The sequence below is a fragment of the Ceratosolen solmsi genome, unplaced genomic scaffold, assembly GCF_000503995.2.
Source record: "Ceratosolen solmsi marchali unplaced genomic scaffold, CerSol_1.0 scaffold47, whole genome shotgun sequence".
Taxonomy (NCBI): Eukaryota; Metazoa; Arthropoda; class Insecta; order Hymenoptera; family Agaonidae; genus Ceratosolen; species Ceratosolen solmsi.
Genome location: NW_011948419.1, coordinates 3,433,445 through 3,444,663, shown reverse-complemented (window position 1 = coordinate 3,444,663; position 11,219 = coordinate 3,433,445). Strand labels below are relative to the sequence as shown.

General features: G+C 27.7%; 1 protein-coding gene across 1 annotated transcript; it reads right to left on the bottom strand.

Annotated features, from left to right (window-relative positions):
- Window positions 1-6,457: 6,457 nt before the first annotated feature.
- Window positions 6,458-10,827, bottom strand: firl (firelighter). Its single transcript, XM_011497775.1, has 7 exons — window positions 10,517-10,827; window positions 10,107-10,244; window positions 9,595-9,789; window positions 8,267-8,396; window positions 6,843-6,960; window positions 6,636-6,761; window positions 6,458-6,539 (listed from the first exon to the last, which is right to left on the bottom strand). Exons 1-7 carry the CDS (start codon window positions 10,793-10,795, stop codon window positions 6,458-6,460), a joined length of 1,068 nt encoding a protein of 355 aa, XP_011496077.1. The 5' UTR covers window positions 10,796-10,827.
- Window positions 10,828-11,219: the final 392 nt, after the last annotated feature.

Below are 11,219 nucleotides of genomic sequence, written 5' to 3'. Positions count from 1 at the left end.
TATATTTATATACCTTCGTTAAGATGCGTTTGTAATGAAAATAAAGGCATATCATAAGTTTCGTTTCTGTATTTCATTCGTATGTATTTCATTCGTATGTATTTAATTCTTATAATAATAATAATAATAATAATAATAATAACAACAACAACAATAATAATAATAATAACAACAACAGCAACAATAATAATAATAACAACAACAACAACAATAATAATAATAATAATATTTTATTTAACTTAATATCTACATTATTACACTTTTATATGTAAATTTATTTGAAGTATTTTTTATGTCAATTAAGGAACGGTACATTAGAGTATTTTTTTTAGTTTTCTTTGCTTTTAAAAATTTATGAAAACTCTATGACAATGTCTTATAAATTAACTATAAAATTTTCTTACAATTTTATATTTATTACATAGTTTGAATATTTAGAAAATTTTACTTTTTCAAAAATTTTAGAAAAGCGCATACTTACTAAATACACCAACAGTATATAATAAATGCTGTTATCTGTTTATCTTATGTATGTTTAATTATTTAATTTCTTACCTACACACACACACACACACATATATATATATATATATATATATATATACCGGCTATTAAATACCAACATAAATATAATATATGCATGCGCGGGCGTATGCAATTTAATTGCTATTATACCGAGAAGCAAATATAAATATTTCGCTGTACTAATTATTTGTAGATTTAACATCGCTTCTTGATAATTGACAATTCGGTTCTTATAATTATTTATTAAATAAATGTCACAAGCTTAGATTGCCCCATACGTTGCCTATGTGATGGTCGGTAATAAATAAAAAACCCCAATTGTACTGCTAGAAAGAATTTGATATCAAATTTTCTTCTTTTTTTTTTACCTACGCTAATCCTGTCGATGAAATATAAAATATATTTAGTCTTGTTTTATCGGTCTCATCTCCCTATCGTACAATCATTTAATAAAAAACTTAATTAATTAATTTATTTATATGGAAAAGTTTATTATAAGCTTATTATCCAATTGAAATACAAAAGTAATCATAATCATCTTACGGCTACTTTGAATTAAGAATATTCGTTGGCCTATGGGTAATAACAAGCACAAATTAGATTATCGATAACTTGAGCGATAATTTCATGCAAAGCTTTCTCTTTTATCATTCGCTTATGTTGCATTTATTGTGAATTATAAATCTTTTGTATTATAAAAATTATTATAAAAATATTTGAAAAATCCCACTGAAAGCAATTTGTTAAAAAAGAACTTAGGATAAAAAAGAATTTTAATTTATCTTCAACCTTAAAAGAAACGTTTGCTTAATATTTATGTAAATAAATTTAGAATAACCGATTGTTTATAAAGTGAATTGAACTGTAAATAGCTTGATTATAATATTAATCTTTGTGGCTGGCAAACTCGATGTGATGAAGAAAATTCCCAGGCGCATAATTTTGTCGAGTCTCTTCGCCTGCTAATCCTTGGCCCAAGGAAACTCGAGCTTAGGTCGCATAAAACAATTTAGACGAAAACATCGAATACTAGATTGCAAGATAATTGATGTATTTTCATTTATTTATGCCCTTTAGTTATATTTGAAAAGTGGTGGAATCCGGTAGCAAGTACGTTGCGTGCGTGTGCTAAAGTAGTTAGTAATTATTTATGTTGCAAAAATATTACTCCGTAATTATTATGCCGTTGATTATTTCTCATTAGTTATTCAGATAAATTTGATTAAGAAGCTTTCTTTCCTCAACTATTCAGTATTTGAAAAATGCCGCCTCGGTTTATTTATAGAATGTCATGAAATGTTTTCTTTGATCGCAATCAAATGCAATATTATTAATTGAGTTATATTCACTTGTCGACGTTCGTTAAATAATCCTTTAGTGTAAGGAAAATACTCGCAGCATTTAGATGTAAATAGCTGGCGGGTCTTAATATTTCGAAAGACTCGTACATATTTCTTGTATAAATACAATAGGTTAGTTGTAAAGTGTCGGTGCTCTTATAATTACTCAGCAACTACGGGGGAATACAAGAAAGCGAAGGTCATACGATGAAAAAAAGGGAAAAGAATACAAGCTGAGTGCAGTGAACTCGTGGATGATAATTCAAGTTCAAGGACAAAGCTATGGTTCGTCTAGACATTTTTTATTAACGCGCTTGCTCTCTGTCTGTTGATTTTCGATTGCTCCGCAAATTCCGATGTATATTGCGTAAGCAACTCGTTCCTATTTTTTTTCCTCATCTATCTATTCATCATCGCTTGTTAACCGTTACAGGTGTCACGATGTATTTTATAGGCACGAATTATAATTGATGTAAAATTGGTATATCTACGAAATTTTATGGACTTTAACGGATATTAAAGACCCGTGATTTTTAAATGAATTATAATTTCAGAAAGTTGAAAATACTAATTAATATGATTTAGTTTCAAGTTCTCATTCGAGAGACAACTGATTTATAAAATAATTTTATTATTTTAGTGCAGCAGTTGAATAACGACTTATGGTGAAAGTACTAGCAAATACAGATGATTTCCTATTGGAATATATGGGAAAATAAACTTACCGTAAATATTTAAATATTAGATGCGATCCTCTGGATATGTGAACACCATCGATTATTATGGAGTAAAGATTACATATGTAATGAGATGATAAGAATGAACGTGAACGTAATAAATACCGTGCAATAACAAGAGAGAGAGAGAGAGAGAGAGAGAGAGAGCGTCGATCGATCATTTATGGGTCTACTGCATACCAAAATGGCTCATTGACGATTGCACAAAATGATTACTTATTCGTAATGTCATGAAAATAATGCTGGTGTTTTATGGTAATTAAATCACTGCAACTGTCTCAGATAAGAACATTCAATAAATATTTATAAGAAGCGATTTTAATACGTAAACCAAGAAACTAATAAATCCTTGTTAATTTTATACATGAATTTACAATTTATTACATTATTAACATCATCGATATTGTTTTTAACTATTGCATATATTGATAAAATTAATTGAATATTATTTATTGTACTTAATACATTATATCTGATTTTAAATATTTCAACATAACAGCTGGCGAATTTTAATGAAATACAAGAAAATACCATTGCAAATGCTACAAGTGATGCGCGCATTTATAAATAATTAGCAAAAATCATTTATATATTAATTATAATACGAATATTTTCCACCGCTACATCATTAATAGGAAAGGCTTTTAATTAAGCACTGAGTAGATATTAAAAAATATAAGTTTCAAATCGAACGTTAAACAGTTCTAATTTTATGATAATAAACGCTCTGCCTATACTATTAAAGAAAGAATTTTTTCTTTTCGAGTATTTAGATATTTAATTTCATGGTCCCGATGATAAGGACATCTCGATTTATTTATAAAAGTGTATAACAAAACGAATATTACAATATATACTAGTACGTGACAATAAAGTACGCCCATTGATGGCGGCGAATGATCTTTTGCACATATAAGTTTTTCAACCGAAATCGGTCACCTATATCGAGACGGAAAAGTTTTTGTAACATTCCACGTGGAGAAACTATGCGAATTTTCTCTGGCGTGACGAAACGTCTTGTATTTCGACATTCCAATTTCCCAGCATTTTATACATTATATAAATTCATTGGTTAAATGAAAACTTCATATATTATGAATTACCTATTGCACTCGTAGTCTACTTTTATATGATAAAAATTTTGTTTTCCATTGATAATTGATCAACATTCGTGTGAAATGGAAAAAAGCCACTTCATTTATAACTACTAGGATAATTAAAAAAATTTTAAGTATCGATATAAATCATAACGAATATGAATTATCCAATTTTTTTATTTTGGAAAGCTTACTCTTAAAAAATTGAAAAATTATTGGAATTTAGTAACAATCATGCACCACGTGAACCACATTGCATCACAGGAAAATTAAAATAAATTTAAATTAATTAAATGTTCTTTTTGTTTTATTTTATTTTAATGGATAAACATTATCAGTCTACAATTTTCTCCGTATATCTTTAAGTTTTGTAAAAAAAAAAAAAAAAAAAAAAAAAAAAAACAACAACAACATATTCTCATAACAATCGTTTCATTTATCGTTTACACAAACTATATTGATGTTTAAGATGAAAAAATGGTAGTAATTAGTTAATAGCCTCAATTTACTTAATCGTTTAACAATTTTCTTTAATTAACATCGTTAATATAGTTTTGATAAAATTTATACAAAACGTCCTAGTTGAATATTTTTAATTTAAGAATTTTTAAACGTGTTACATTATTTTTTAATTTAAAAATTAAAAACGATTCTCATTACGCTTGCATTTGTATATTTTAAAATGCGATGAAAACCTTTTCAATTCGACATAAATAATACATAATAGTCTTAATAACAATATCGTTACTCTATAGGCATTACAATTCTAATATGAATTAATCTTTATACGTACAAAAAAAAAAAAGTAGTTAAAAAAAAAAATGCTAGAAACACATGCCGTTAAATTTGTCTTGTTTCTGCGATTCTAATTAAAAAATCTTTTTGCACTCTAAAACTTTTTCGTATCATCGGTACTTTTATTCTTTCTTTTTCACAATAAAAGTCTAAAATATATAAAAATAAATATATACAATATACGAATATGTGTTTAGTCACATTTACATATTATGTATTACATATTATAAACATTATTATGTAGAATAGCGAGTAAATTTATCTTATAGTATTTATCTCATGTTTTACACATACAAATATCCCTTTTAATTTTATTCAAATCACACACTGCTTTCGTTTACATTATCCTTCAAATTAATTAAATGACTTGCGAGATTATGTATTTGTTGACGCCCAATTGACTACATAAACTTAAAATATACTTTATCGCAGGCCGATATATCATGTAAATATTATATAAAACATATTCTTTCTCGGCACAGGAATGAAACTATAATTATCTAGCAATTAAATAAAAACTGAAAAATAAAAAATTGTTTTTACATACCGTTGTTTGAATGAAAATTGCCAATAAAATTGAAACATAGTACCGTGAACTTTTTTTATTGAAGAAGACAATTTCAAAACAACACTCTACCCATTAAGTATTATCTTATTAATACACAATCTTTAAATATTTTAAACTTAAAAATCAATTGAACATAATTTTTATAGACATTATTATCAAATCATTAATAATAATAAATTAATCAACAATTACTGAGTCTATAAAAATTGTAGATTAGTGTACTGAACAGTATTAGATCATTAGAATAGCCACTTTTTCAGTTCATCAAACTAAGGTTTAATTTAGTCCGTTCGCTTTCTCTAATTAATAATGATTACAACATTGATCAGAAACGAATAAATTAATAGAAATTCGATATGTGCCTGCATTATATATTAGTGATTATTAGTGATTTATGATTTTTTCATAATATTAACATACTAAATTATTTAATTATTTCCTACTGTTGCGGTTACTTATATCTAAGTTAGTCTGCATTTAGGACAAAAATCTTAATTTAGAAAATGATATATTTGAATAAAGTACTAAATTAAATATTTGGGGTTATTAAGCGCATATTGAATGTTTAAAATATTTTTACGTTCATTATGAAAATATTTCTTTCTATAAAGCAAATTTTATATAAAATAAATAATGAAAAATGTCTTGTTTTTAATAAAATTACCTATGCGAACTAATCAAGTTTAGCAGAAATGTGGATTTGTAATGAATTGAGCAACAAGTTATGTAAGAAATATTATTCTTTTTTACAATCTAAACAACCAGTTTCGCTACATCGAAATACATCAACTTCTTCAAAGTATACACAATCACACGCGCACGCGCGCGCGTAAATCAGTATTTGACTTTGAATTATTCAACTATTTTTCAATTAAACTCATACAATAACACTTAGATCCTAGAAGATAGATATGCTTATGCACGTACACGGAAATATAAATTATTTTGAAATATTGTCAGACATGAATAAATTTAAAGTTTAAATTTGCTATTTAATAAGCCATGAAAATAAATTTACCAGAACTTCACTATCTAACTTAATTAATAATATAATTAAAGTAAATTCTAATAAAAAAAAAAAAACGTATTTTTAGCCAAATGTACTTATAGCGATAGTACAAGGTGTTTTAGTTATTAATTTTTTAAAAAAAGTGAGCCTCGAAATTATCAATATTCAATTAAATTGAGATAGAAATGAATTTAACAACATGGATTTTTTTCATTATGATGATATATAAAACTTTATATTTCGATTTATAACATACGTAACCTTGAAAATAATTTGATTAATTTAACTTACGACGTAAATTTATATATATATATATATATATATATATACATATAAATATAATATTTATATCTTAATTAATCTATAATTATATTAAAGATCATCATTCAGTCGGCGGCAATAGTTGTATCTTTTTCAAAATTAGTTAAGAAATCTATTATTAATCGCATAGCTTTCCTTGGCAAAAGTCTAAAAAGTTAAACAGAAAAAAAAGAAAACAAAAAGAAAAGAAAACAATATGGTTAATCTTTAATGTAAGATAAGGAGTAAACGTAAGTCAATTACCTATTTATCGCACTTAAATAAACGAGGCATCCAGGAATTGAATACTCTTCATAATTTCTTTGTATAGCGCGTATTATTTTTTTGGCTGTGTATGTTGGAGAAGCAACGCCGGATAAGTAAGGAAATCTGTCCGTGGTAGTAGAAGAATTGGTATAATGAATTGTAAATAAAACTGACATGGGTATAATAATTTAGAGTTTATATTACCTAAATTTAGGATTATAATGAAAATCTGTATCCAAGTACAATGGATAAACTGTTGTGAAATTTATTTTCGAATTTTCCGTTGTTAATCTTAATTCCTCGCATAAGCTTTCCATTAATCCTGTAAATATTATTTATTAATTTAGCAGAAAAAATTTATGAAAAATCAAAATGAGTTAAAATTGTTATTTAGCAATTAAAAAATATTAATAACATTTGCACTTAATAATGAAACATCAATGTAAAATTATCTTTCAATTCGTAGTTTATACAACTTTGAGAATACCATTTTAAATAAATAATTGATATAATATTTTTATAGTAAGAATAATTAATATTAATTTTTTTTCCCATAGTTATATGTCCCATACTTATATGTTAATGAAAAACAAATTTTCATATTTTTCAAAAATAAATAAATAAATAATGTAATATCGTCAAGTAAATAGAAATATGTAAATAAGCGTTAAAGACTTTAAGAAGTAAAAAATAGTTATGTATTATTAAGATAAATAACTATATGTAAGACTATAGGGAAAAAAAAAATGTCAATAAACTTCATTCGATCTAAAATAAAAAAAATTGTTTATTTCACAAGATTTAGAATTAGTAAATTATTTTGTAAATTAGTCGAATTTCGAGAGCAATTTAATTATATAATAATATATATATATATTTTTTTTTATCGAAAATACATTTCAGCTTAACTATTAATAATTGGAATTATTTTTTGGAATTATTAGAAAATTATCTATGTAGCTAACCAGTTTGAAATAAATGAAAAAGTTAATATTAAACATATTTATTTATTTATAAAGTTACAATTGAAAATTTTTAAATTAAAAGTAAGTTCATTTTTGTTATTAAATATTTTAATATGTACAACCCAATTTAAAGAAAATTTTTATTTTTAATATACTATTTTCCATCATATTTACAACTAAAAATAGCATATTATTGTTGATTTAAAAACTAATCAGTACATTAGAAGAATTAAATTAGTATAATAATAATATATTTATTAAACCATTAATATCGATATATTAAAATATCATTCTTTTAAAGTCTTTAACAATTGCTGTAAAGAAAATTCTTACTTTCATGAATGACGTAAAAAAATTATTCAACTATTTATGCTTATACGTTATGATTGCTAATAAGAAGGGACGATGACAAAAATCTGATATTTCTTATTGATTTCAATGCAAACATATTGATTATAGCATATTTATTTTAAACTTTTCAAACTTTTTTAACAATTCAATCCCAAAAAAATTACTACGTTCGGTCATCTATATGTGCGCGCTTGCATTTTGTTTGCTCATGTACATGTGCAGATGCCCGGAAATGGGTGTCGATGTCGATTGGCATTATAGAACTGGACATTATAGGCAATAATAATAATAGTATAAAATAAATCGTAAAACCTCTCACTGCGAACTTAGATGAACAGTAGGCAACGTTGTTTGTTAACCCATTAAACTCGCACATATTGTTTATGGAAACGATGTGACCCTTTTTGTTTCGTAACATCGATGGTAGAAACGCCTGTATTGTCTGCAAAATAAAAGGGAGAACTCGCTTATTGTGATTTCGAATATGATTTTGCAAATTGATTATATAATAATCATAGAATTGTATTGTATTTATTAATTTAATCAATATCGAATCTTCAAGTAAGTATGTTTTTTGCATTCGGATTATCGAGATTAATTCATTATAAAATCAACTTGAAAAAAAAAATGCAAGAAAATTGCGATTATTCATTAAATCAAAATATTTTTACTATATATTTTCTACAGTTTGATTTGAAAATTACTTTTAGATTTTTAACTGATAATGAAAAATATTTAGTTGTACAATCATTTTAGGGAAAAAATTCACTACGTTCATGGAATAAAATTATCGCTAAATCCTTAATTAAGTTATTTATTTAAAAAACAAAAATCGAATGTTATTAAAATGTTTAGTACGTAGTTTCTTCTTCTTCTTCTTTAATAAATCACGTTGAAATATTATTTATAGTTAATTCTAATGAATGTTTTACATTATTGTAAAATATACTTTCTGCACGTATAATATAAAATATCCAGAGATATGCTTCCTCAGCAATGCTTTTTAACTTATTTTATTAAGTCGATAAATTGTTGAAATCATATTATTACTTTAATATGAGAATGAAAAGCACAAAGTGCTAAAGTTTACGTAGTAAATACATTGTGGATATAAAAAATTATATTTAATTGTTATTTGAAAATAAAACGATCACTTTTCGTTAATTCATTTGTATGGATAATATTAATTTATAAAGAAATTTTTACATTAAAATTCTTTAATGATACGTAGAAACAATGAATTATTATGTCCAATGTCGTGCCTGCTTATTTTATTAATAAATTAATTAAAAAAATTGTATTCGTCCTTTAAAATCCTACGGATTATGGTCATTCACGTTCAAATACGGAATCGCATGTGATTGGAAGTCATACAATTCTAGAAGATTTGACCTACCCTAAGAGGTATATTTATCTATCTCTATTTCTGACTTTATACAAATATAAACTAATGCTGTATAGTGTAATCACTCTAAATAACTATTACTGCGAAAACGGAACATGCAGCTCTACATGGTAATTATTGTCCATGCTTAGAAAAGACACGAACGAGTCCATAATCCTAAATGCAAAGGGACATTGCCATTTTGTCACGAGACTCTCATCGGCCACTAATGATGCACGTTAAAGGTTCACTTTACCCAAAATTGCGACAGAACGTTAATTTCGAAGATTTTTTGCACGTCTTCATCCTTATAGTCGAGGAACGGCCCACGAAGCAGAACTCCGGTATTATTGATCAAAATATTCACATCCGGTATGTCGGCCTTCCTCATCAAACGTACTACCTCCCGTACCTCCAGTCGTTTCGACACATCCACTACGAAGCCGTGGACCTTGTATTTAATAAATGAAAAAGGACGCTTATTAATGAATAAAGGACTATCGCGTGTGCTTTAGTCCGATCGCTCTATCGCGTCGACGGGCATTGATATATATATATATATATATATATATATATACATATATCTAATTATAGATGTTGGTGGTTGTTTTCTTAATTGATTGATTTAGCAGGTTGGTGGGCATGAGAATTTATATTGGCCTTTTAAAGGCTAATTTGACTGACGACAGCCAACGCAAATGTAGTTTTAATGTTCAACAATAGCGCTGTCTGGTCTACCTCGAGATTACAGGTAGTAGTTGCTTATACCTCGCCACCATTTTTGGAGATGATACTCATAGTTGCTCGATTTGCCTCGATGTCCGTATCCCAGCAGACGACAATGCAGCCAAGAGCCGACAATTGTATCGCCAATTCTCGTCCAATTCCATGACCGGCACCTGTAATCTATCATTATTTTCATTCGTTTCTAGTGCCTCTCGGTCCTTTACGGTACGAGGTTAAATTGCATAAACATTGGCTTGATAGGATGGTGGTAATGGATGGATGGATGGGTAGTATGAGCGAGCATTATCATCATAATGATCGATCTAACGATTATTTGCGTAGTCGGTAATTTAGCACTGTGACTAGAAGCTGAATAAAGTGTGAAAAATCCGTGATGAAGCCGGATGAAGCCGCACGAGTCACGAGACGCACGGAATAGGTTATAAGCTCACTAGTACGGTCTCGCCGAATAGGCTTTTCTTCCAGGGTGGCACGACCAGTCTAATTGACGCTGTCAGCATCGCCATCGTGCACCTCATCAACAAGAGGAAGAGGCTGCAGGCGTTGCTCGGGATGCGTAACAGTGTCCCGAGGAAATTACAGCAGCGCCGACGCTGCCTGTGGTTGGTCGACGAGAGTGTCATGGCCTGGGGAGTCGAGACCGTCATCACCGCAAAGATCACAAGAGCGTGACAACTGACTACTCGAATTACGTTCGTCGAGAGATACATTGCGCTCCTATTACATAGACTTGTTGTCGTTTAATTCTTGTTAGCGAGCGAGCCGATGATTGCGAGGCGAATGGAACATACGACGATCGTCAATTCAAGATGGTTACTTTGATGGGGAACGGCAGCGCCGAATTGATAAATTAAGCGCACCTATTGAGATTGAAGCCAGGGAGGATTATCGAATATGGTTTCGATAATAATCGACATTGCGATTTTATCATGGATTTATTTAATTAAGCATTAATTTATTATTGAAATGTTGAAATTATGGTAAATATCGTATCCATTGGCTTGATGTTGAATTTTTTTTAAATAATTGATTCGATAATGGGAGAATTAAGAGGCAATTTTAAGAAAAATTTTATTAAATGTATAATGTGTAATTAGTGTGTAAAAGAAGTGTGTAAAGTATGAAGAAGAAGCC